The sequence below is a fragment of the Arachis ipaensis genome, chromosome B6, assembly GCF_059453495.1.
Source record: "Arachis ipaensis isolate K30076 ecotype BB chromosome B6, ASM5945349v1, whole genome shotgun sequence".
Lineage (NCBI taxonomy): Eukaryota > Viridiplantae > Streptophyta > Magnoliopsida > Fabales > Fabaceae > Arachis > Arachis ipaensis.
In genome coordinates, this window is record NC_142441.1 from 8,908,825 (window position 1) to 8,936,384 (window position 27,560).

A 27,560-nucleotide genomic window follows, 5' to 3' on the forward strand; every position below is an offset into this window, starting at 1 on the left:
AATTGCATGTGCATCTTGCATTTTTCGAAAATTCATGCATTCATAGTGTTCTTCATGATCTTCAAGTTGTTCTTGGTAAGTCTTCTTGTTTGATCTTTGCATTTGCATGTTTTATGTCTTTTCTTGTTTTTCATATGCATTCTTGAATTCTTAGTGTCTAAGCATTAAAGAATTCTAAGTTTGGTGTCTTGCATGTTTTCCTTGCATTAAAAAAAAAACTTTTCAAAAATGTGTTCTTGATGTTCATCATGATCTTCATAGTGTTCTTGGTGTTCATCTTGATATTCATAGCATTCTTGCATGCATTCATTGTTTTGATCCATAACTTTCATGCATTGCATCATTTTTCTTGTTTTTCTCTCTCTTCATTAAAAATTCAAAAATAAAAAAAATATCTTTCCCTTTTTCTCTCTTAAAATTTCGAAAATTAGATTTGACTTTTTCAAAAATTTTTAAAATCTAGTTGTTTTTATGAGTCAAATCAAATTTTCAATTTAAAAATCTTATCCTTTTCAAAATCTTTTTCAAAAATCAAATCTTTTTCAAAATTTCTAGTTATTTTCGAAAATTCCAAAAATATTTTTCAAAAATCTTTTTCTTATTTTTATATATCAAATTTTCGAAAATAACATAAACAATTAATGTTTTGATTCAAAAATTTCAAGTTTGTTACTTGCTTGTTAAGAAAGATTCAAACTTTAAGTTCTAGAATCATATCTTGTGATTTCTTGTGAATCAAGTCATTAATTGTGATTTTAAAAATCAAATCTTTTTCAAAACTAATTTCAATCATATCTTTTCAAAAATATCTCCTTATCTTATCTTTTTCAAAATTTGATTTCAAAATATCTTTTCTAACTTCCTAACTTCTTATCTTTTCAAAATTGATTTTCAAAAATTGTTTCAACTAACTAACTAACTCTTTGTTTGTTTCTTATCTTTTTCAAAACTACCTAACTAACTCTCCCTCTCTCTCTAATTTTCGAAAATATCTTCCCTCTTTTTCAAAATTTCTTTTTTTGACTAATTATTTTATTTTTTTTATTTGAAATTTTCGAAAAACTACTAACCTTTTTCAAAAACTATTTTCGAAAATCACTAACTCTTTTTCAAAAATTATTTTCGAAAATTCTTTCTCTCTCATCTCCTTCTTTTCTTCTATTCACACAGGGACCTCTATACTGTGGTAAAAAGGACCCCTATTATTATTATTTTTCTGTCCCTCTTTTTCATTTGAGTAGGAGAAAGGACAAGTAAATTACAACTATCCAGCAAGCACCTGTCAGAAATTTTCAAACAGGAAGAGGACATGGCAGTCGAAAATAATAATAATGCAAGGAGAATGCTTGGTGACTTTACTGCACCAAATTCCAATTTACATGGAAGAAGCATCTCTATTCCTGCCATTGGAGCAAACAATTTTGAGCTGAAACCTCAGCTAGTTTCTCTGATGCAGCAGAACTGCAAGTTTCATAGACTTCCACCTGAAGATCCTTTTCAGTTCTTAACTGAATTCTTGCAAATCTGTAATACTGTTAAGACTAATGGAGTAGATCCTGAAGTCTACAGGCTCATGCTTTTCCCTTTTGCTGTAAGAGACAGAGCTAGAGTATGGTTGGACTCTCAACCTAAGGATAGCCTGAACTCTTGGGATAAGCTGGTCAAGGCTTTCTTAGCCAAGTTCTTTCCTCCTCAAAAGCTGAGTAAGCTTAGAGTGGATGTTCAGACCTTCAGACAGAAGGAAGGTGAATCCCTCTATGAAGCTTGGGAGAGATACAAAGAACTGACCAAAAAGTATCCTTCTGACATGCTTTCAGAATGGACCATCCTGGACATATTCTATGATGGTCTGTCTGAATTAGCTAAGATGTCATTGGATACTTCTGCAGGTGGATCCATTCACCTAAAGAAAACGCCTGCAGAAGCTCAAGAACTCATTGACATGGTTGCTAATAACCAGTTCATGTACACTTCTGAGAGGAATCCTGTGAGTAATGGGACGCCTATGAAGAAGGGAGTTCTTGAAATTGATACTCTGAATGCCATATTGGCTCAGAACAAAATATTGACTCAGCAAGTCAATATGATTTCTCAGAGTCTGAATGGAATGCAAGCTGCATCCAACAGTACTCAAGAGGCATCTTCTGAAGAAGAAGCTTATGATCCTGAGAATCCTGCAATAGCAGAGGTAAATTACATGGGTGAACCTTATGGAAACACCTATAATCCATCATGGAGAAATCATCCAAATTTCTCATGGAAGGATCAAAAGCCTCAACAAGGCTTTAATAATGGTGGAAGAAACAGGTTTAGCAATAGCAAGCCTTTTCCATCATCCACTCAGCAACAGACAGAGAATTCTGAGCAGAATCCATCTAGCTTAGCAAACTTAGTCTCTGATCTATCCAAGGCCACTGTAAGTTTCATGAATGAAACAAGATCTTCCATTAGAAATTTGGAAGCACAAGTGGGCCAGCTGAGTAAAAGGATCACTGAAATCCCTCCTAGTACTCTCCCAAGCAATACAGAAGAGAATCCAAAAGGAGAGTGCAAGGCCATTGACATAAGCACCATGGCCGAACCTGTAAGGGAAGGAGAGGACGTGAATCCCAAGGAGGAAGACCTCCTGGGACGTCCAGTGATCAATAAGGAGCTTCCCTCTGAGGAACCAAAGGACTCTGAGGCTCATCTAGAGACCATAGAGATTCCATTGAACCTCCTTATGCCCTTCATGAGCTCTGATGAGTATTCCTCTTCTGAAGAGACTGAGGATGTTACTGAAGAGCAAACTGCCAAGTTTCTTGGTGCAATCATGAAGCTGAATGCCAAATTATTTGGTATTGAGACTTGGGAAGATGAACCTCCCTTGTTCACTAATGAACTAAGTGATCTGGATCAACTGACATTATCTCAGAAGAGACAGGATCCTGGAAAGTTCATAATACCTTGTACCATAGGCACCATGATCCTTGAGGCTCTGTGTGACCTTGGTTCAGGGATAAACCTCATGCCCCTCTCTGTAATAGAGAAACTGGGAATCTATGGGGTGCAAGCTGCTAAAATCTCATTAGAGATGGCAGACAATTCAAGAAAACAGGCTTATGGACAAGTAGAGGACGTGTTAGTAAAGGTTGAAGGTCTTTACATCCCTACTGATTTCATAGTCCTGGATACTGGAAAGGAAGAGGATGAATCCATCATCCTAGGAAGACCTTTCCTGGCAACAGCAAGAGCTGTGATTGATGTGGACAGAGGAGAATTGATCCTTCAATTAAATAAGGACAACCTTGTGTTTACGACTCAAGGATCTCTCTCTGCATCCATGGAGAGGAAGCAGAAAAAGCTTCTCTCAAAACAGAGTCAACTAGAGCCCCCACAGTCAAACTCTAAGTTTGGTGTTGGGAGGCCACAACCAAACTCTAAGTTTGGTGTTGAACTCCCATATCCAAACTCTAAGTTTGGTGTTGGAGAGTCTCAACAATACTCTGAACATCTGTGAGGCTCCATGAGAGCCCACTGTCAAGCTATTGACATTAAAGAAGCGCTTGTTGGGAGGCAACCCAATTTTTATTTATCTAACTATATTTTTCTTTGTTATATGTCTTTATAGGTTCATGATCATGTGGAGTCACAAAATAAACAAAAAAATCAAAAACGGAATCAAAAACAGCAGAAGAAAAAACACACCCTGGAGGAAGCACCTGTCTGGCGTTCAACGCCAGAACAGAGCATGGTTCTGGCGCTGAACGCCCAAAATGGGCAGCAACCTGGCGCTGAACGCCCAGAACAAGCATGGTTCTGGCGTTCAACGCCAGAAATGGCAACAAATGGGCGTTGAACGCCCAAAATGGGCACCAACCTGGCGCTGAATGCCCAGAGTTGTGTGCAAGGGCATTTTACATGCCTAATGGGTGCAGGGATGTTAATCCTTGACACCTCCGGATCTGTGGACACCACAGGATCACCTTAAGATCTGTGGACACTACAGGATCATCTTAGGATCTGTGAATCCCACAGGATCCCCACCCACCTCACCCTCTCTCTCTCTCCATTCATGACCATCCCTTCTGTTTTCCATTCACCACTCACATCCATACACACATCCCTCCATCTCCTCCATATCTTCTTCTTCTTCTATTCTTTCTTCTTTTACTCGAGGGCGAGCAACATTTTAAGTTTGGTGTGGTAAAAGCATAAGCTTTTTGTTTTTCCATTACCATTGATGGCACCTAAACCTCTAAAAGAGGGGAAGGGAAGACAAAGGCTTCCACCTCCGAGTCATGGGAGATGAAAAGATTCAGCTCAAGGGTCTATAGCTCAGTGGTAGAACATGTGGCTGCAAATTAAGAGATCCCTGAGATACCTCAGGGGATGCACTTCCCTCCACATAAATATTAGGAGCAAATCAACACCTCCCTAGGAGAATTAAGTTCCAACATGGGACAATTAAGGGTGAAACATCAAGAGCACTCCATCATCCTTCATGAAATAAGAGAAGATCAAAAAGCAATGAGGGAGGAGCAACAAAGACAAGGAAGAGACATAGAAGAGCTCAAGGACATCTTTGGTTCCTCAAGAAGGAAACGCCACCATCATTAAGGTGGATTCATTCCTTGTTCTTATTTCTTCTATTTTTCGTTTTCTATGTTATGTGTTTGTCCATGTTTGTGTCTTCATTACATGATCATTAGTAGTTAGTAATTTGTCTTAAAGTTATGAATGTCCTATGAATCCATCACCTCTCTTAAATGAAAAATGTTTTAATTCAAAAGAACAAGAAATACATGAGTTTCGAATTTATCCTTGAACTTAGCTTAATTATATTGATGTGGTGACAATGCTTCTTGTTTTCTGAATGTATGCTTGAACAGTGCATATGTCTTTTGAAGTTGTTGTTTAAGAATGTTAAATATGTTGGCTCTTGAAAGAATGATGACTAGGAGACATGTTATTTGATAATCTGAAAAATCATAAAAATGATTCTTGAAGCAAGAAAAAGCAGCAAAGAACAAAGCTTGCAGAAAAAAAAATAGGCAAAAAAAAATAGAAAAAAAAAAGCAAGCAGAAAAAGCCAAAAGCTCTTAAAACCAAGAGGCAAGAGCAAAAAGCCAATAACCCTTAAAACCAAAAGGCAAGGGCAAATAAAAAGGATCCCAAGGCTTTGAGCATCAGTGGATAGGAGGGCTTAAAGGAATAAAATCCTGGTCTAAGCGGCTAAACCAAGCTGTCCCTAACCATGTGCTTGTGGCGTGTAGGTGTCAAGTGAAAACTTGAGACTGAGCGGTTAAAGTCAAGGTCCAAAGCAAAAAAAAGAGTGTGCTTAAGAACCCTGGACACCTCTAATTGGGGACTTTAGCAAAGCTGAGTCACAATCTGAAAAGGTTCACCCAATTATGTGTCTGTGGCATTTATGTATCCGGTGGTAATACTGGAAAACAAAGTGCTTAGGGCCACGGCCAAGACTCATAAAATAGCTGTGTTCAAGAATCATCATACTGAACTAGGAGAATCAATAACACTATCTGAACTCTGAGTTCCTATAGATGCCAATCATTCTGAACCTCAATGGATAGAGTGAGATGCCAAAACTATTCAAGAGGCAAAAAGCTATAAGTCCCGCTCATCTGATTGGAGCTATGTTTCATTGATAGTTTGGAATTTATAGTATATTCTCTTCTTTTTATCCTATTTGATTTTCAGTTGCTTGGGGATAAGCAACAATTTAAGTTTAGTGTTGTGATGAGCGGATAATTTATACGCTTTTTGGCATTGTTTTTAGTATGTTTTTAGTAGAATCTAGTTACTTTTAGGGATGTTTTCATTAGTTTTTATGTTAAATTCACATTTCTGGACTTTACTATGAGTTTGTGTGTTTTTCTATGATTTCAGGTATTTTCTGGCTGAAATTGAGAGACTTGAGCAAAAATCAGATTCAGAGGTTGAAGAAGGACTGCTGATGCTGTTGGATTCTGACCTCCCTGAACTCAAAGTGGATTTTCTAGAGTTACAGAACTCGAAATGGCGCGCTTCCAATTGCATTGGAAAGTAGACATCCAGGGCTTTTCAGAAATGTATAATAGTCCATACTTTGGCCAATAATAGACGACGCAAACTGGCGTTCAAAGCCAGCTTTCTGCCCAATTCTGGCGTCCAGCGCCAGAAAAGGATCCAAAACCAGAGTTGAACGCCCAAAATGGCACAAAAGCTGGCGTTCAACTCCAAGAAGGACCTCTACACGTGCAACACTCAAAGCTCAGCCCAAGCACACACCAAGTGGGCCCCAGAAGTGGATTTATGCATCAATTACTTACTTCTGTAAATCCTAGTAGCTAGTTTATTATAAATAGGACCTTTTACTATTGTATTAGGCATCTTTGATCAGTTGTATGCTATCTTAGATCACGTTTAAGGGCTGGCCTCTCGGCCATGCCTGGACTTTCACTTATGTAATTTTAACGGTAGAGTTTCTACACTCCATAGATTAAGGTGTGGAGCTCTGCTGTTCCTCAAAGATTAATGCAAAGTACTACTGTTTTCTATTCAATTCATCTTGTTTCGCTTCTAAGATATTCATTCGTACTTCAATCTGAATGTGATGAATGTGACAATCATCATCATTCCCTATGAACGCGTGCCTGACAACCACTTCCGTTCTACCTTAGACTGAATGAGTATCTCTTAGATCTCTTAACCAGAATCTTCGTGGCGTAAGCTAGAATGATGGTGGCATTCAAGAGAATCCGGAAGGTCTAAACCTTATCTGTGGTATTCTGAGTAGGATTCAATGAATGAATGACTGTGACGAGCTCCAAACTCGTGATTGCGGGGCGTTAGTGACAGACGCAAAAGGATAGTAAATCCTATTCCAGCATGATCGAGAACCGACAGATGAATAGCCGTGCCGTGACAGGGTGCGTTGACCATTTTCACTGAGAGGATAAGATGAAGCCATTGACAAGGGTGATGCCTCCAGACGATTAGCCGTGCCGTGACAGGGCATTTGGATCATTTTCCCGAGAGAAGACCGAAAGTAGCCATTGACAATGGTGATGTATCACATAAAGCCAGCCATGGAAAGGAGTAAGACTGACTGGATGAAGATAGCAGGAAAGCAGAGGTTCAGAGGAACGAAAGCATCTCCATTCGCTTATCTGAAATTCTCACCAATGAATTACATAAGTATTTCTATCCCTATTTTATTATATTATTTTCGAAAACTACATTACCACTTTATATCTGCCTGACTGAGATTTACAAGGTGACCATAGCTTGCTTCATACCAACAATCTCCGTGGGATTCGACCCTTACTCACGTAAGGTATTACTTGGACGACCCAGTGCACTTGCTGGTTAGTTATGCGAAGTTGTGAAGATATGTTTAGACCATGGTCCTGTGCATCCGTTTTTGGTGCCATTGCCAGGGAATCAATTTCGAACAACAATTCACAACCTGAGTAGCAATTTTGCATACCAGTTAGCAAGGGTATTAAGCAGGTATTGAGTAGAATCAGAGTATGAGTTATACCTGGGTCCTCCAGTGTATTTATAGTAGTGCGGAGTGACCTTTTTAGATAAGATAAGTTAGTTATCTTATCTTATCTTATCTTATCTTTGGGTGAGGTCAGCTTATCTTCAATGGAATCGCCCTTCTCTCTGTAGGCTTGGGCTGCCTTTGGATTGGACTGTGTTCCTTTGTTTGGACCCTTTATTGGGCTTTCTAGTCGATTTGGTTGACCTCTTTGAGAAGTGGTCGGATAGCCTGACCTGAAGAGGTCGGTCGCTTTGTCTGTAGAACATCCCGGGTCGGAGGGCTCGACCCAGGATATGAACAGTTTCCCTGCTTGAGCTCGGTCTTCTTTTTTGAGGTCGAGTCCTTGAGTGAAGTCGAACTCAAGCATTTTGTTGATTCCTTTCTTTGTAGAAGCTTTTTGAATGTGGAACGTTTTCTTCTTAAAAATGCGCGCTTTTATATCAGCGCTTTAGGAACGTGCGAGGGTTTAATACCTTCATTAATTGGTATTAATTGCCCCATTTTTCCTCGTGGCCTTTTATTTTGAATTTTGCAATCAGAGAACAGTTTCCCTTCTTCGCTCTTCTTCGTAACTTCTCTCGCGCTCTGTCTTTTGCCCACATTTTGCTTTTTCTTGCATTGCGGCGTCGTTCAGTGATTGGCGAGTCTATCTCTCCATCTTTAACTTCTTCTGAAGCTTCCTGCTTTTTCCAGGTTGGTTTTTCCTCCTTTCTCTTTTCCACGTCATTTTCTTATCTGATTTTGAGAAAGTTTTGATTTTGTTTGGAGAAAATTTGGATCCTTCTGCTTTTGCCGTGCCTGATTGCTGTTGTGATGTGTGTTCTGGGGATTTCTTCGTCTTTTGCGTGAACCTTTTCGCCTTTCCTCTTGTTTGATGCTTGTATGTTATCACCGTTTCTGTCTGTGCTTTTGATTTTCAGGCTTTGGAATGATGATTTTGTTTGATTCTGACAAAAGGTTGTGTCTTTGATGATTTCTGCTTGGCATGTTTGATGTTGGCGATGCTCTTTGGTGATAGACTGTAGGGAGATAGTGGTTTTGATGACTTTTATGTTTTTCTTTTTTCGAAATGTTTGTGGTTTGAAATCTTCTATTCCTATTTGAGAAATGTCGGGACGTAAGCTGTAGATTTTTCCTGAAACCTTGCTTTGTTACTGCCTCCAAAGGATGCCCCAGGACTTTGGTTTGAGTCTTTGGGGTTTTCCTTTTCTGTTTGTTCGCCTGTATCGTATTGACCGAGTTGTTTTGTCCCTCGTCCGACATGTTTTTAGTAATCCTATCTTTTTCTTTTGTAGGACTAGTTGGCCTCATGTCTTCTCGAAATAACATTGTCGAGATGTCTTCCAGAGTTCCCGAGGGGATGTCCGATTGGTTGGACTCCCTTGTTTTGTTGTGTGTTTCTGTTGTGGATGCTGAATTTTGCACAGAACTGAGGAAGCGCCATAGGATTTGTGGTAACAGTGCTCGTGAGGAGGATTATGAGCTTGTTGCTCCTGATTCCGATGAGAGAGTTTATTTTCCGACTTCTATCGGGAGGGAGCGTCCTTTCTTTTATGCCTATGAATACTTCTTCAGTCAGTTGAACGTTACTTTTCCTTTTACTGCTTTCGAGACCGACCTGTTGTGGTCATGTAATATTGCCCCATCCCAACTTCACCCAAATTCCTGGGGTTTTGTTAAAATTTTTCAGCTTCTCTGCCGAGAATTAGATGTAACACCCTCTCAGACTCTCTTCCTTTATTTGTTTGTTTCCGCCAAGCCTGGCGGTTCTTCAAAAAAGAAAGCTTCCTGGGTTTCTTTCAGGTCCGCCCAGGGCCATAAAGTTTTTTCTATGTATGATGAGTCCTTTAAGGACTTCAAGAATTACTTCTTTAGGGTTCGTGCTGTCGAGGGGGCCCGCCCCTTTTTTCTTGATGAAAATGATGAGCCTTCTTTCCCTCTGGAGTGGCAGAGGGATGTGAGAGTGTCTCGTTATACTTGGGAGATGCTTAATGATATTGAGCGTGCCTTTGTTGTTGTGCTTGAGGATTTATGGGGAGCCCTGCCTCATCTTGATACAAAGAAGTTTTTGAATGACCCGTCCTTGGTTCGGACTGTTTTGGGTACTTGTCTGGCTTGTTTCTACACTTGTTTCTTAATTTTTCCTTCCTCTTATTGTGATTGTAACTCTTTGCTGTGGCTGATTCTGTATTTGCAGAGATGTCAAAAAATAACAACTCCATGAAGGCCTTTAAAAGGGCCAAGAAGGCAACTGCTGCTCTGAACATCTCGGCCAAGGTGGCCGGAGAGGGATCTTCTCAGGTCCCAGTGAAGCCTCCTGTGCCGAGTTCTCCCGGGCCGAGGAAAGCAATTCCTACTCCTCGGTTTCGTCAAGTCGATCCTCCACAGACTTCTGCTGTTGTTTCTGGTGCTCCTCCCTTAAAAAAGCAAAAAACATCCGAGCCTTTTAACCTGGATGCCCCGGATTTTGATGCTATTGAGTTTGTTGACCAGCAAATTGCCCCCTATGGTGGGCTCTCCATGGACGATGTATCTCTTCTTCAGCATCTGGATTTTATCACCAAAAGTAGTGTGAAAATGGCACATATGGGTGCGGCTATTTTCCGAACTGTTCAGGGGATCCCGATTCATGCCACAAAATCCTTTATGGAGGAGGCCAAGTCAGAATTTGATCGGATCAAGGGTCTGAAGGATGAGTTGGAGGTGAAGTTGGCGAAGGTGGAGAAGGAGCTAGAGGGTGAGAAGGCCAGCTCTATTGCATTGGCTGCTTCTTTGAAGTTGGCTGAGGACATGGCACTGAAGCATAAGGATAGCTATGTCTCAGCTTATAGGGAGTTGATGCATCTCCGGGATGATTTGGAAACTGCTCGGGTTAATTATGCCGAGCTTCAGGGTCACCTTGTGGGCAGCGTAACTGCTGCCTCCGAGAACCTGATGGAGCAGTTTCGGATTGTTGCTCCCGATGCCGACTTGACTCTCATCAGCCTGGACAATGTTGTGAGGGATGGTAAGATTGTCCCTGATGACCAGGATGATGATGATGTTGACCCTCCCCCAGTGCCTTCTCTCAAAGTGTCGACCTCCTCAGTTCCTCCCGTTACGTCCGATCCGGATTGCCAGATTCTGAACCGGGATGATGGAACTGTAGATGCTGTGCTTATTCAGACTTGCCCTCCTTCTCCCCGTACTGATGCTGCCGGGAAGGCTCCAGATCTTGGTTGATCTCCTTTAGGTATTTGTGTAAATAGCTCGGTTTGTGGGCTTTGAACTCTTTTTTGTGAATGATGTTTTATTGACTGTTGATACTCCAGTTGCTATTTTTAGCAACTTTATTTTGAAAACAAAAATGGTTTCTCTGAGGTTGATTTTGGTGGTCTCTTGAAGCTTTATCATACTATGCTTTCATTGTGCTTTAACAGGGTATCTGTTTGCTGCTTGGCCTCTTTACATTGCTTTCGTACTTGTTGTTTATAGCTTGGATCCTTTTGAGGTCGTGACTGTGGGGGGTCCGACTTGTTTCTCGGTTTCCTCGCTTTTGTTTGTATTTTTAGCGCCTTATAACCGATTTCTTTATGTTGGTCCCTTTCTAAGTTATTTTTGTAATCCTTTTCCCGGACCTTTGTCAGGTCTTTTTAAGGGATTACTTTTATAACTTATCTTTGTAGGAGACCGACTTCGTTAGGTCGATCTTTTCCTAGTTGTTTTTGTAATTCTCTTTCTTGGACCATTGTTAGGTCTCTTTCAGGGATTACTTTTACAACTTGTTTTGTAGGAGACCGACTTCGTTAGGTCGATCTCTTCTAAGTTGTTTTTGTAATCCTCTTTCTTGGACCATTGTTAGGTCTCTTTCAGGGATTACTTTTACAACTTGTCTTTGTAGGAGACCGACTTTGTTAGGTCGATCTCTTCTAAGTTATTTTTGTAATCCTCTTTCTTGGACCTTTATTAGGTCTTTTTCAAGGATTACTTTTACAACTTGTTTTGTAGGAGACCGACTTCGTTAGGTCGATCTCTTCTAAGTTGTTTTTGTAATCTTCTTTCTTGGACCATTGTTAGGTCTCTTTCAGGGATTACTTTTACAACTTGTCTTTGTAGGAGACCGACTTTGTTAGGTCGATCTCTTCTAAGTTATTTTTATAATCCTTTTTCTTGGACCTTTATTAGGTCTCTTTCAGGGATTACTTTTACAACTTGTTTTGTAGGAGACCGACTTCGTTAGGTCGATCTCTTCTAAGTTGTTTTTGTAATCCTCTTTCTTGGACCATTGTTAGGTCTCTTTTAGGGATTACTTTTACAACTTGTCTTTGTAGGAGACCGACTTCGTTAGGTCGATCTCTTCTAAGTTGTTTTTGTAATCCTCTTTCTTGGACCTTTATTAGGTCTCTTTCAGGGATTACTTTTACAACTTGTCTTTGTAGGAGACCGACTTCGTTAGGTCGATCTCTTCTAAGTTATAGCAATTCCTCTTTAATAGGGTTGGCCAGACCTCTTTTCAGGGATTTGCTGATAACTTGGATTGACTTGGTCCGATTTTTTAGTGTCGGCCAGTCTTTTTAAGTTATTATATAGCAATCCATAAGACCTCGTCAGGCTCTTTTTGGGATCACTTTCGATAACTTCTTGCATTATTCTGTGTTCATCTTTTGCCGATTTGTAGATTGTGGTTTCTGTCCTGGTTTAATCGACCTTTAGGTGAATTGCGTTTTCACCTTTGTCGGTCGATCATTCCTACCGAGATCGTATAGTGAATCTGTTCTTCACTTTCTGTTCGATCCGTTGCTTTATAATCGGACGATGAATGCTTCATATTAATGCGTCTTGAGAACTTTGTAGAATATCTGAAATGTATTTTATTTAAAGAAAGTGCAAATATATACAGGTGGGAATTTTTCATACCCTTAAGTCGGATTAAATCTCAATCTTGATGCCTCATTAAAAAACCTTTTCAGGAAAAAGAGTGCATCCTGTGATGAGACCTTTATCTAACTATAGTACCTTCTTAGGTTACAGGCGTGCCATGATCTGGGGAGTTCTCGTCCCTCGAGTTTGGACAATCTGTAGTAGCCCTTCCTAAGTACTTCTGTGACTCGGTAGGGTCCTTTCCAGCTAGCTGCCAGCTTTCTTTCTCCGGGTCGAGTTGTTCCGATATCATTTTGGATTAAAATGAGATCATTCTCAGCGAAACCTCTTGGCACTACCTTTTGATTATATCTGGAAGCCATTCGCCGCTTTAGTGCTTCTTCTCTGATCCGAGCTCTCTCTTGGATTTCCAGAAGTAGGTCGAGCTCTTCTCTTTGAAGTTGAGAGTTGGTTTGTTCATTGTAATGGATTACTCGGGGAAACCCTTCCTCAACTTCTATTGGAATCATTGCCTCCACTCCGTATGTCAATCGAAATGGTGATTCATTCGTAGTGGAATGTGGAGTTGTTCGGTACGCCCATAGGACTTGTGGAAGTTCCTCGGCCCAAGCTCCCTTTGCTTCTTGTAGTCTCCGTTTCAGCCCGGCCAATATGACTTTGTTGGCTGCTTCGGCTTGTCCATTGGCTTGGGGATGTTCGACGGAGGTGAACTAGTGTTTTATGTTCAAGTCGGCTACTAGTTTTCTGAAGCCTGCATCTGTAAATTGGGTGCCATTATCCGTGGTGATGGAGTATGGGACCCCAAACCTTGTGATGATGTTCCTATATAGGAATTTCCGACTTCTTTGAGCAGTGGCATTGGCTAGGGGTTCTGCCTCGATCCATTTTGTGAAGTAGTCTACCCCTACTATGAGGAACTTGACTTGTCCCGATCCCTGGGAAAAGGGTTCGAGAAGATCGAGTCCCCACTTTGCAAATGGCCAGGGTGAGGTTACACTAATGAGCTTTTCCGGCGAGGCGATGTGAAAGTTGGCATGCTTCTGACATGGTGGACATGTCTTTACAAATTCGGTGGCTTCCTTTTGTAGAGTTGGCCAATAGAATCCCGCCCGGAGTACCTTTTTGGTGAGGGCTTGCGCTCCGAGATGATTGCCACAAATGCCGCTGTGTACTTCATCCAAGACTTCCTTTGTATTGGAAGTCGGTACGCATTTTAACAATGGTGTTGAGATCCCTCTTTTGTATAGGGTGTTGTTTATGATAGTGTAGTACTGTGCCTCCCTTTTTAACCTCTTTGCCTCCTTTTCATCTGTGAGGAGCGCTTCTGTTTTGAGGTAGTTAATTATGGGGGTCATCCATCCTTGATCCCGACCTGTTATGGCTAGGATTTTTTCCTCTTCCGATATTGACGGGTTCTGCAGTATTTCCTGGATGAGGCTTCTATTGTTGCCCCCTGGTTTGGTGCTGGCTAGTTTTGAGAGTGCGTCAGCTCGGGCATTTTGCTCGTGGGGTATGTGGCAGATCCTATATTCTCCGAGTTGTCCGAGCTGTTCTTTGGTTTTATCCAAATATTTTTTCATGGTAGGATCTTTGGCTTGGTAGCTTCTCGTTATTTGCGAGGTAACGACTTGTGAGTCGCTGTAGATGTTGAGTTTCTGAGCTCCAACTTCCCTAGCCAGCTTCAAACCAGCTAATAACGCTTCATATTCCTCCTGGTTGTTTGAGGCCGGGAATCCGAATTTCAAGGAAAGCTCAAGTTGGGTTCCTTGGTTGCTTTCGATTATCACACCTGCACCGCTTCCAGTTTTATTCGAGGAACCGTCCACGTATATGTTCCACTCTATGGGGATTTTCGTGGTGTCTGTGAATTCTGCAATGAAGTCGGCTAGGTATTGTGATTTGATGGCTGTTCGCGTCTCGTATTGGAGGTCAAACTCGGACAACTCGATTGTCCACTGTAGGATTCTTCCTGCTAGATCTGTTTTCTGCAGTATCCCTTTTATGGGCTGGTTGGTCCGAACTTTAATGGTGTGCGCTTGGAAGTATGGGCGAAGTCGTCGGGATGCGAGTATCAGAGCGTAGGCAAACTTCTCTATTTTCTGGTAGTTCAACTCTGACCCCTGTAGTGCTTTACTAATGAAGTAGACGGGTTGTTGTCCCCTTTCATCTTCTCTAATTAGTGCTGAGGCTATTGCCCGACTTCCTACTGCGAGGTACAGTATGAGTGGTTCTCCCTCTTGTGGTCGAGATAGGATAGGGGGCTGTCCCAAGAATTCTTTGAAGTCTCGGAAGGCTTGTTCACATTCCGTTGTCCACTCGAAGTTCTTTCCCTTCCTTAAGGTAGCGTAGAAGGGGAGGGATCTTATTGCTGACCCTGCTAGGAATCTGGACAAGGCCGCCAATCTCCCATTAAGTTGTTGTACTTCTTTGACGCAGGTCGGGCTTTTCATGTTGAGTATGGCCTGGCACTTATCTGGATTTGCCTCGACTCCTCTTTGTGTGAGCATAAAGCCCAAGAATTTACCTGCTTCCACTGCGAAGGTGCATTTGGCCGGGTTGAGTCGCATGCCGTGCTTCCGTATGGTGTTGAACACTTGAACCAAGTCAGTTAGTAATGTTTCTTCACTTGTGTCTTTATCAACATGTCATCCACATAGACCTCCATGATTTTTCCGATGTGGTCTGAGAAGACTTTGTTCATTAGCCTTTGATAAGTGGCTCCCGCGTTCTTAAGGCCGAAAGGCATTACGATGTAGCAATAATTTGCTTTTGGTGTGAGAAACGAGGTTTTTTCTTGATCTGGTGGATACATTGAGATCTGGTTGTAGCCTGAGTATGCGTCCATGAACGAGAGATACTTATATCCCGATGAGGCATCTACTAGAGCATCGATGCTTGGGAGTGGATAAGGGTCTTTTGGGCAGGCTTTGTTGAGGTCGGTGTAGTCGGTGCACATTCGCCATTTCCCATTTGACTTTCTCACCAAGACGATGTTTGCTAGCCATAGTGGGTATTTAACTTCTCTTATGAACCCTGCCTCTAGTAATGCTTGTACTTGTTCTTCTACATCCTGAGACCGTTCTGGCCCGAGTTTTCTTCGTCTTTGTTGTACCGGCCGGGATCCCGGGTAGACTGCCAACTTGTGGCTCATTAGTTCGGGATCTATGCCTGGCATGTCGGCAGCTTTCCATGCGAAGAGATCAACATTATCTTGTAGGAATCGTATTAATGATTCCTTTGCGTCTCCTTTCAGGATCGTGCCAATATTAGTTGTTTTATCCGAGGTATCTCCGATCTGGACTCTTTCTATTTCTCCTTCGGGTCGTGGGTGGAGTTCTTCTCGTCTCTGATCTCCGCCGAGTTCGATTGTGTGGAACTCTCCTCCTTCGCCTCGGAGGTTTAGACTTTCGTTATAACAGCGACGCGCCATCTGTTGATCTGCTTTTATTGTAGCTATCCCTTCTGCAGTTGGGAATTTCATACATAGATGTGAAGTTGAAACTATTGCACCGAGTTGATTTAACGTTGTCCGGCCTATTAAGGCATTGTAGGCTGAGCTTACGTTGACCACGATATAGTTTATCTTGAGTGTTCTGGATTGGTTCCCCTTTCCGAAGGTTGTATGTAACGATACGTATCACAGTGGTTGTACTGGGGTATCCCCAAGTCCGAACAGGCTGTTCGGGTATGCTCTTAGCTCTTTTTCTTCTAAGCCGAGCTTGTCGAAGGCATTTTTGAATAAGATGTCGGCGGAGCTTCCTTGGTCAATTAATGTACGGTGGAGGTTGGCGTTTGCCAATATGATTGTGATGACCATGGGGTCGTCGTGTCCTGAGATGATTCCGGATGCATCTTCTTTGGTAAACGTGATTGTTGGGATGTCTGGTGCTTCCTTCTTGTCTTCGACATGGTATACTTCCTTGAGGTGTCGCTTGCGGGATGATTTGGAGATTCCTCCTCCAGCAAATCCGCCATGTATCACGTGGACATGTCTTTCCGGCGTGCGGGGTGATCGTTCAGATCGTCCGACATCTTCATCCCTTCTTCTTTTTCTCGGTTCTTTGTCCCGATTGGCTAGGAACCGATCTAGTTTTCCTTCCCTTACTAATTTCTCAATGACATTTTTCAAGTCAAAGCATTCGTTGGTGGAATGTCCTCGGACTCGATGATACTCACAGTATTCGTTCCGATTTCCTCCTCCCTTTTTACCTTTAAGTGGCCGAGCTGGGGGTATTTTTTCCGTATGGCAGACTTCTTTGTAAATATCTACCAAGGATACCCTAAGAGGGGTGTAGTTATGATATTTTTTTATTTTCTCTCCGGAGCGATCTTCTTTTTTCTTGGATTCTTTATCTTTATCTCGGTAGGCAGAACCGAACCTCGAAGCTTCCCCAAGTCGAGAATTCTCCTCCATGTTGATGTACTTCTGCGCCCGTTCTTGTACTTCGTCTATGGATGCCGGGTACTTCTTTGATATAGATTGGCTAAATGGTCATTCTCGTAGGCCATTTATGAGGCCCATGATGGCAGCTTCTGTTGGTAGACTTTGTATGTCCATGCATGTTTTGTTGAATCTTTCCATGTAGTTACGAAGACTCTCCCGGTCTCCTTGCTTGATCCCTAGTAGGCTGGGTGCGTGTTTGGCTTTGTCCTTTTGTATGGAAAATCGGGCCAGGAACTTTTTGGCCAGGTCGTTGAAACTCGAGATGGATTTTGGAGGTAGGTTGTCGAACCATCTAATGGCTGTCTTGGTAAGAGTTGTTGGAAAGGCTTTGCAGCGGACTGCATCTGAGGCGTCTGTGAGGTACATTCTACTTCTGAAGTTGCTGAGATGGTGGTTGGGGTCCGAGGTGCCGTCATACAGAGTCATATCCGGAAGTTTGAAATCTTTTGGGATTTTGGTTTTCATAATTTCCCTGGTGAATGGATCTTGGTCTTTGTAAGAGCTATCCTCTGGGGTGGATCGAGTAGCTTTAGTTTTGAGATCAGCTTCGAGTTTCACAAGCTTATCTTCTAATTCTCGGTGCCGCCTTATCTCCCGACGTAGATTCTCTTCTTTTTCGTGTTGATGATGGGCTTCTTTCTCAAGTTGCTTTAATCGATTTTAAAGTGCTTCTATCACCCCTGAATTTGATGAATTTTCGTCTCCATTGGGTTCCGGAGTATCTTTAAGTATAGCATCCGTGTTCTTGTGTGGCATTCTATCTTCCAAACCCGAGTCGTGGTCGTTGTCATGGTTGTCCGCCATGGTGTTGGGATGACTTCCAAGTCCTCGGCAACGGCGCCAATGTTTCAAGGTTACCTGAAACTGTAGGTCGATCTCGGTCGAGATCTACTGTGTTGGTCGGAGCCGACGTGTCCGGCAGGTGTATAGCTGCCGGAGCTAGTGTGTCCGACTTGTAGGACTGAAAGTGCTGCGGATCCTTCGTCCCTGGAGGGTGGGGGTACCTGCAAGGGACTCCGATGCTTAAGTTAGCAAGGGTATTAAACAGGTATTGAGTAGAATCAGAGTATGAGTTATACCTGAGTGCTCCAGTGTATTTATAGTAGTGCGGAGTGACCTTTTTAGATAAGATAAGTTAGTTATCTTATCTTATCTTATCTTATCTTTGGGTGAGGTCAGCTTATCTTCAACGGAACCGCCCTTCTCTCTATAGGCTTGGGCTGCCTTTGGATTGGACTGTGTTCCTTTGTTTGGACCCTTTATTGGGCTTTCTAGTCGATTTGGTCGACCTCTTTGAGAAGAGGTCGGATAGCCTGACCTGAAGAGGTCGGTCGCTTTGTCTGTAGAACATCCCGGGTCGGAGGGCTCGACCCAGGGTATGAACAGCAGGCAACTAAAAAGTGTCAGCAGTTAAACAAAACAAAAAACAGTTCAAAAAGCCCACAAACCGGGCTATTTACACAAATACTTAAAAAAAAAAGATCAGCAAAGATCGGGAGCCTTCCCGACAGCATCAGTACGGGGAGAAGGATGGCGAGTCTGAATGGGCACAGCATCTACAGTTCCATCATCCCGGTTCAGAATCTGGCAATCCGGATCAGACATAACGGGAGGAACCGAGGGGGTCGACACTTTGACAGAAGGCACTGGGGGAGGATCAGCATCATCATCATCCTGGTCATCAGGGACAATCTTACCATCCCTCACAACATTGTCCAGGCTGAAGAGAGTAAGGTCGGCCTCAGGAGCAATAATCTGAACCTGCTCCTTCAGGTTCTCATAAGCAGCAGTTACACTGCCGACAAGATGACCCTGGAGCTCGGCGTAATCAGCTCGGGCGTTCTCCAACTCCTTCAGACGCATTCCCTCCCGATAAGATGTGACATAGCTATCCTTATGCCTCAGTGCCGTGTCCTCAGCCAGCCTCACAGAGGCAGCCAAAGAGAGGGAACTCGCCTTCTCATTAGCCAGATCTTTTTCCAACTTGGCCACCTTCACTTCGAGCTCCTCCTTCAAGCCTTTTATCCGATCAAACTCCCGTTTGGCCTCCTCCATAAAAGCTTTGGTGGCATGGAGAGGAAGACTTTGAGCAGTGCGATACAGGGCCGCTCCCATGTGTGCCAACTTAATACCACTTCGAGTTACATAATCAAAATGATGAAGAAGTAATACGTCATCCATAGAGAGGGCACCATAAGGACCGATTTGTTGATCTACAAACTCGATTGGATCAAAGTCAGGAGCATCAAGGTTGAAAGGCTCAGTTGTTTTTTGCTTCTTACTAGAAGGAGCACCAGAAGCAATGGCAGAAGTCTGTGGAGGATCGACCAGATGAACCCGAGGAATAGGAATTGCTTTCCTCGGCCCGGGAGAACTCGACACAGGAGGCTTCATTGGAACCTGAGAAGATCCCTCTTCGGCCACTTTGGCCGAGATGTTCAGAGCAGCAGTTGCCTTCTTTGCCTTTTTAAAGGCCTTCATGGAGTCATTATTCTTTGACATCTCTGCAAATACAGAACCAGCCACAGCAAAGAGTTACAACCACAATAAGAAGAAGGAAAAATTAAGAAACAAGTGTAGAAACAAGCCAGACAAGTACCCAAAATAGTCCGAACCAAGGACGAGTCATTCAAAAACTTTTTTGTATCAAGATGGGGCGGGGCTCCCCATAAATCCTCAAGCACAACAACAAAGGCACGCTCAACATCATCAAGCATCTCCCAGGTATAGCGAGACGCCTTTACATCCCTCCGCCACTCTAGAGGGAAAGAAGGCTCATCATTTTCATCAAGAAAAAAGGGGCGGGCCCCCTCGACAGCACGAACTCTCAAGAAGTAATTCTTAAAGTCCTTAAAGGACTCATCATACATAGCAAAATGTTTATGGCCCTGGGCGGACCTAAAGGAAACCCAAGAAGCTTTCTTTCTTGAAGAACCGCCAGGCTTGGCGGAAACAAACAAATAAAGGAAAAGAGTCTGGGAAGGTGTTACATCTAACTCTCTACAAAGGAGCTGAAAATTTTTTATAAAATCCCAAGAATTTGGGTGAAGCTGGGATGGGACAATATTACACGACCACAATAGGTCGGTCTCAAAAGCAGTAAAAGGAAAAGTAACGTTCAACTGACTGAAAAAGTATTCATAGGCATAAAAGAAGGGACGCTCCCTCTCAACAGAAGTTGGAAAACAAACTCTCTCATCAGAGTCAGGAGCAACAAGCTCATAATCCTCCTCACGGGTATTGTTACCACAAATCCTATGGCGCTTCCTCAGCTCTGTGCAAAATTCAGCATCCACAACAGAAACACACAACAAAACAAGGGAGTCCAGCCAATCGGACATCCCCTCGGGAACTCTGGAAGACATCTCTACAATGTTATTACGAGAAGACATGAGGCCAACTAATCCTACAAGTAAGAAAAGAAGATGGGGTTACTAAAATCATCTCGGACAAAGGGAGAAAACAACTCGGTCAATACGATACAGGCAAAGAATCAAGAAAAGAAAAACCCCAAAACTCAAACCAAAGTCCTGGGGCATCCTTTGGAGGCAGTAACAAAGCAAGATTTCTAGGAAAAATCTACAGCTTGCACCCCAGCATTTCTCAGAAAGAATTCAAAACAGCAAACATTTTTCATCAAAGAAAAACACAAAAAGCCATTACAGTCTACCAAGCAAAAGGCATTCCCAAACATCAAGCACGCCAAGCAGAGACCATTAAAGATGCAACCTTTATTCAAGAGCAGACAAAAGCAACCTTCAAATAAAATGAGGAACAGACGCAGACAAGCGGTATCAAGAATAGAAACAACAAAGAACATGCAAAGCCCTAAAAGCATCCAGTAAAAAGGATCATGCAAAAGATGGAGAAACTCCCAGAAAGTACATTTCAGAAAATCTAGGGCACAATGGAAACAGAAAGATCCAAACTTTCTCAAAAGGGAGGATCAAAATCAAAACCTCATCACAAAGCCAAAATCAAGGAGAAAGCACGAAATGGGACTAACCTGGAGACGAAAGAAGCTTCAAAAAAGTGCAGAAATGAAAGTTGCCCAGAAAATCGCCAAGCGACGCTGCAAATGCCATGAAGCAGAAGCACAAGCGAAAGACAGAGAGCAGAGAAAAAAGTTGCGAAGAGGTTACAAGGAAAACAAAAGGAGAGAAACCGTTTCTGGGTTTTCAAAATCAAAATAAAGAGCCAAGGGGAAACGGGGCAATTAATGCTAAAATTAATGAAGGCATTAAACCCTCGCACGTTCCCAAAACGCCGATATAAAAGCGCGTGTTTTTAGAAAAAAACGTTCTACATTCAAAAGTTACTACAAAGGAATCGACAAAATGCTTGAGTTCGGCTTCATAAAAAAAAGGGGACCGAAGTCAAAGACTCGACCTCAAAAAAGAAGACCGAGCTCAAGCAAGGGCACTGTTCATACCCTGGGTCGAGCTGTCCGACCCGGGATGTTCGACAAACAAAGCGACCGACCTCTTCAGGTCAGGACAACCTGACCTCTTTCCAAAGAGCTTGGCCAAGTCACCAGGAAAGCCCAAAGAAGGGCCCAAATAGAGGAACACGCCCCAAATCCTAAGGCAGCCCAAGCCTACAGAAAGAAGGGCGGTTCCCTTGAAGATAAGATGACCTCACTTGAAGATAAGATAAAGATAAGATAAGATAAACTAACTTATCTTATCCACAGAAGGTCACATCTCACCATTATAAATACACTGGAACACCCAGGTATAACTCATACTCTGATTCTACTCAATACCTGTTTAATACCCTTGCTAACTTAAGCATCGGAGTCCCTTGTAGGTACCCCCACCCTTCGGTGACAAGGGATCAGCAGCATTCTCAGTTCCACAAGTCGGACACACCAGCTCCGGCCGCTACACACCTGCCGGACACGTCGGCTCCGACCAGCACAGAAGATCTCGCCCGAGATCGACCTACAGTTTCAGGTAACCCACGGAACAGAACTCAATTATGTTCTTTATCATTATTACTATAATTATTAATGTTATAGCATCTCCCTTACCATGGCTCAGAACCAAATTTTCTTGTATGCCCATTTTTTTTCCAAGTAAAGGAACAATATTGATTTCTCAAAACCCGTTACAAGTGATTTTTTCGATATATTGAAATTGAGTTGAGGGGTTAATAATTTATTCTTTTTCACTGAACTTGTTTATTCTATTTACACGGTCGAAGACAATTATGGCAGGGGAACTATAATAAGACCTTCTTATAAGCATACAAGGAGTAATATATCCTTAAATTTTTTGAATCTATCTGCCATCTGTTATTATTATTATTTTAACCCCTTTTTATTAACTTTCTTTTAATTCTAACTTTTAATAATGTTTTGTCTTCCATTTTTGAGATATTTTAAAGATTCTATTCACTGTACATGATCATTGTTTAGTTATGTTTGTTGACCTATTTATTTTTTAATTTTAACAGTTATTCTTGGTTTCTTTTTCAATTTTTAAGGTAGCTTTTCTTTATCTTTTCATTTTTTAGACTTGGAACCAGCAATTCTTTCTACCAGTATTCTTTTAAGAAAGCACAGAATTTTAAACATGAGTAAGCCTCCTTCCCAATACCTTTCCTGTTCTTCATGTTATCTGGGATGCACTCAACTTTGTTTCTATTTCCGTTTTGAGTTATTGCATTGCTCCCTACATGGTTTTGCTTGTAATATATTGTCGAGTTTATTACGTATGGTACTCTCCCATAACATAATTGTGATAGACTGTTATTGGTTCAACTGACACACACCCCATTTTTTAAATGGTTTTTTTTAGTTCTATGTATTTTTTTTACTAATTATCTATTTGTATGTGCTATTTCATTTACTTAGACATTGATAAGAGCTAAATTATAAAACCACGAGGTAGTGTAGAATATAGGGATGGACTGAATATATTCCTTGACTTTGTATTTGATGGGATGATACATTGTCCATGCCCTATGTGTGGGTTCCGGTTTTTCCAGACTAGAGAAGATGCATACGATCATCTTCTGATGAAACTATTTTCCCCTAACTATACCTTTTGGTTACATCACGGTGAGAGGATAATAGACGAAAGACCCAGCGGTAGGGAAGAACTAGATCCCACTATAAATTTAGGAGATCAAATGCGTGACATGATCCACGACACATTCAATTTGCTGGGACTGCAGAGTGAGGATGAAGATTCCATGGATGGGCATGCTGGAGACGTTGCGGATGGGTTGCCGTACTTATCTGATAAACCTAGTCACGAGGCTCGTGCCTTTCAAGACTTGCTTAAGGACGGCGAGCAAGAATTAAATCCGGGATGTTCAAGATTCTCAAAGCTGTCTTTTCTGGTGAGGCTGTACCATATAAAGTGCATGTGCGGAGTGAGCAACAAGGCTTTTGGATTGATTCTAGAGCTACTGGGGGATACCTTTGAGCATGCACAGATTCCGAAGACCTTGCACGAAGCCAAAAGGATCATAAGGAAGCTGGGTATTGAGTACAAGAAGATAGATGCATGTCCGAATGAATGCATGCTATACCAAGGTTCCGACCACGACCTGTCTAGATGCAAACAGTGTGGAGCATCCAGGTGGAAGCATAAGACCAGGAAGAATTCTGTGGTAAGGATCAACACCGTTGTCAAGAAGAATGGTAAACCTCAGGCGGCGAAAGTTCTTCGTTATTTTCCTCTGATTCCACGGTTGCAGTGGTTATTCATGTCCAGCAAGACAGTTGTGGACATGTTGTGGCACAAGAGAGGCACCAACTCTGACGGTTTCTTGAGGCATCCCAGAGACGGGGAGGGTTGGAAAGCATTTCACATGAGATATGCTGACTTTTCTGGCGATCCGCGCAGTGTTCGCTTAGCCTTGGCCAATGATAGTGATAAACCACTATTTTATGGTTCATATTGTGTTTAATTGTGTGGTTTTATCATGATCCTTACCCACTTATTCATTAAAATAGCATGCATTTAGATTTCCTTCCTGAATTCACTACATGTTTGAAAACTGCTTCCTAAAGACTTTAATTATGTATTCTTAATTTTCCTTTATTCCATTTGATGCCGTGATATGTGTGTTGAGTGTTTCAGACTTTACAGGGTATGAAGGAGTTGGAGATTGAAAAGGAAGCTAGCAAAAATGAAAGGAACACAAGGATTTGAGGAGACAACCAGCGAGAAGTGACGCGGTCGCATGGCTCACGCGACCGCGCGAAAGAGAGCAAATCGCAGTGACGCGGCCACATGGCTCACGCGGCCACGCGGATTGGAAAAGCTCAAGCGATGCGGTAACGTGGACGACGCGAACGCGTGGCATGGAAAAGCGCGAGTGACGCGTCCGCATGGGTGACGCGATCGCGTGACATGTGCAATCTGCATAATCTGCAGAATTCGCTGGGGGCGATTTTGGACCCTATTTTGACCCAGTTTTTGGCCCGGAACAGCAGACTAGAGCCAGAGAACATGCAGAAACAAAAATAACATTCATTCTAGACAATTTTTAGTTTTAGATCTAGTTTTTACTCCTCCTCTAGGTTTTTCTCTCTAGGTTTTTGAATTTTAATTTTCAATTGGTCTTAGCATTGGAACTTGAGAAGAGTTATTTCCTCATCAAGACTTCGTCACTCTAGTTCGTTCTCTTAACTCGGTTTTATTCTTCCATGTTCTTTGCCTTGTTCAATTTGTCATTTGAATATTTTTATGATTATTTAATACAAGAATTATTCCTTTCATTTTAATCTATTTTACCTTCCAATAATCATGTCTTCTTTTAATTCCTTTTCATATGTTATGGATTTATTATTTACAATGAGCGAGTAATTCCCCTCACTTGATGGGGAGTTGATTGAAAAGGAACTCTTGAGTTGGAAGGATTGAAAGAGAAATTGTAATTGGGATAATTGTTGGATTGTTCTCTAGTCACTAATACCAACTCATTTTTATTAATTGAATTGCAACTTGTGAATAGACGTAGCACTCCAATCTGTTTGACTTCCCCTTACTTAGTAAAGGATAATTAAACAATTCAATCTTTAGTTATCAATTACTCTGAGAGAATTCCAACAACATTAGAGATTCTAACTAATCAACTCCCAGTCAAGGTTTTTATTTACATTATTCAATTTTATCAACTTTAAATTTCCTGTTTACTCAAATCACTTCTTTGAAAACTTCTAGTTAATAAAATAGCACACTTTCTGCAACTTGTTGGGAGACGACCTGGGATTCATACTCCCAGTAATTTTTAATTTAAATTTTCTGTGACACATTTGAAATTGATAGGTAGATTTTTGGTGAGTTAAGAACTATACTTGCAACGTAACCATTTTAAGAATTTTTAATTCACCAACTTCTGTGCTCCATCAATTTTTGGCGCCGTTGCTGGGGAGTTGCAATAGAGTGCTAAAGTTATTAATTAGAATTTATTTATTTGCATTTTATTTTATTGTTTTTACTATGAGCTGTGTAATTCTTTCGTCAAATGACGCGTTCTCTGCCTGATCCTAACTTGCCAATATTCGATCCTGAAATTGAAATGACTATTTCACGAATAAGGCGAGTTAAGCGTCAGTTAGTCCTCTCTGAGGATGAATCTGAAACGTCAGTTGAGGAAGAAACCAGCCTCCGTTCTACTAATCTGGTTGTTTTACGTGCAGAAAACATGGCAGCTCGGAGAGTTACCATCCAGGAGGAAGGAGCTCCTGATTTTACAATGCAACCGTTTCAAGCGCATCATCCAGCGGTAGCTACAGATTTTGAAATAAAGACCGCACTGCTAAATTTGATGCCCAAGTTTCATGGCTTACCTGCTCAAGAGCCCATCAAGCACTTGAGAGATTTTCAGGCAGCCTGTTCTACTGTCAGGCACGATGGTACTGATGAAACTTCAATTTTGCTAAAAGCTTTCCCGTTTTCTCTTGAGGGAAAAGCAAGAGAGTGGTACTACACTCAACCTCTAGCAAATTTATCCAACTGGGATACACTCAGAAAGGAGTTTTTGGAGAAATTCTTTCCATCTGAAGTTACTGATAAACTGAGGAAGGATATCTCCACCATTGTTCAGGATGACAATGAGTCTCTTTTTGAATAATGGGAGCGCTTCAATAATCTTCTGGAAGCATGCCCCCACCACAGGATTGATAAGATGGTGTTACTCAGCTATATCACACAGGGTATGAGGTCCCAAGATAAAACCACATTGGAAAGTGCTAGCAATGGGTCTATGAAGAAGTACAAGACCACTGATGAGGCATGGCAATTGATCAGTGATTTAGCTGAATCTACTAGGAACCACAGGCAAAGGCAAGGCCATTCAAAAGCCGTTGCAGAAGTATCCTCTAACAGAGAGACTGCGGCTCTAGCTCAGAGTATATGTGAGATGACCAACTTGCTGAAGCAAATGCAATTGAATCAACAACAAGCCCAGCAAGCTCAACCTCCTCCACCACAGCAAAACCAACAGCTAGTCCCCCAGAGAGTTTGTGGAATCTGTGCTGATTATAGCCATTACACTGATGAATGCCCGCAGCTCCAACAAGAAGACAACATAGTGGCATCTACTCATAATTTCTATGACCGCCCCAACCAAGGGTACAATCAAGGTGGAAACAATAACCATGGATGGCAGGACAATTATAACCAGAATTGGAGGGACAACAATAACAGAGGAGGCAGAGATAATCAGGGAAATCAGAGGTGGAATAATAACAACAACAGGCAGCAGAATCAACCTTACAGAGCACCTCACCTAAGGCAAAACCAAGGACCACAGAATAATCAACAGCAGACCTCTCAAATTACTCATTCTTCTTCATCTAATAATGAAGAGTTACTACAATCTTTTGAGCGAAGACAACAGACCATGGAAAATAACATCATAAATAGTATTAATGCCAGTTTGAATGGTCTGACCTCTACTTTGCAAGCTCTTGTCTCACAGATTGGAGCTTCACAAAATTCCAGTAACCAACCTTCAAGTTCCACTGGAATTCCCTCTCAACTATTACCCAATCCAAAGGGAGGCATTAATGCCATCACCCTGAGGTCCGGAACCACACTGCAGGAGAGGAACCAGGATGAGCCAAGCTCACCAGAACACGCCTCAGCTGAAGAGGTAGTAGAAATAGAAGATGTTGAAGAGGAAGAGGACATACAGGACATAGCTGAAGAAGAAATAGCTCAACCACAAGAGGAAGCACCAAAAGGCGCAGACACTACAGACAACACTACTCCTATCCCATTTCCACAACTTGCAAGGAAGCCCAGAAAGCAGTTGGAACCCGATCCTAAAATGGTAGAAATATTCAAAAAGGTCGAGGTAACTGTTTCTCTTTTTGATGTTATTCAACAAGTACCTAAATATGCAAAGTTTCTAAAAGATTTATGTATCCATAAAGACAAAATTAATGAATTGGAAACTATTCCTTTAGGTAGTTCTATATCTGCTTTAATGGGAGGATTACCTGAAAAATGTAGTGATCCAGGTCCATGTATAGTTAGCTGCACTATTGGTGGTGTAGTAATTTATGATTGCATGTGTGATTTAGGAGCATGTGTTAGTATAATGCCTTTGTCCATATATGATATTTTGAGGCTCCCTCCCTGAAAAAGGTCGGCAGCTCGTTTTGTGTTAGCAGATAAAAGCATTATCACAGTGGCTGGAGTTGCTGAAGATGTTTTGGTGAATATTAAAGGGCTTACATTTCCCACTGATTTTTATATT

At 41.8% G+C, this 27,560-nt stretch overlaps 2 protein-coding genes and 2 non-coding genes across 4 annotated transcripts; 1 reads left to right on the forward strand and 3 right to left on the reverse strand.

Moving 5' to 3' along the window:
- Window positions 1-1,705: 1,705 nt before the first annotated feature.
- Window positions 1,706-1,813, reverse strand: LOC148554557 (small nucleolar RNA R71). The gene has a single exon (XR_015887238.1). It is a non-coding gene; the product is annotated as a small nucleolar RNA R71 (small nucleolar RNA).
- Window positions 1,814-9,515: 7,702 nt separating this feature from the next.
- Window positions 9,516-10,753, forward strand: LOC148554558 (uncharacterized). The gene is made up of 2 exons (XM_088490367.1): window positions 9,516-9,633; window positions 9,729-10,753. The coding sequence occupies exons 1-2, from the start codon at window positions 9,516-9,518 to the stop codon at window positions 10,751-10,753; spliced, it is 1,143 nt and encodes a 380-aa protein (XP_088346493.1).
- A 7,564-nt stretch (window positions 10,754-18,317) lies between these two features.
- LOC148554559 (uncharacterized) lies at window positions 18,318-19,552 on the reverse strand. Its single transcript, XM_088490368.1, has 2 exons — window positions 19,435-19,552; window positions 18,318-19,339 (listed from the first exon to the last, which is right to left on the reverse strand). The coding sequence occupies exons 1-2, from the start codon at window positions 19,550-19,552 to the stop codon at window positions 18,318-18,320; spliced, it is 1,140 nt and encodes a 379-aa protein (XP_088346494.1).
- Window positions 19,553-25,868: 6,316 nt separating this feature from the next.
- On the reverse strand, window positions 25,869-25,975 carry LOC148554560 (small nucleolar RNA R71). The gene has a single exon (XR_015887815.1). It is a non-coding gene; the product is annotated as a small nucleolar RNA R71 (small nucleolar RNA).
- Between the last annotated feature and the right edge of the window lie 1,585 nt (window positions 25,976-27,560).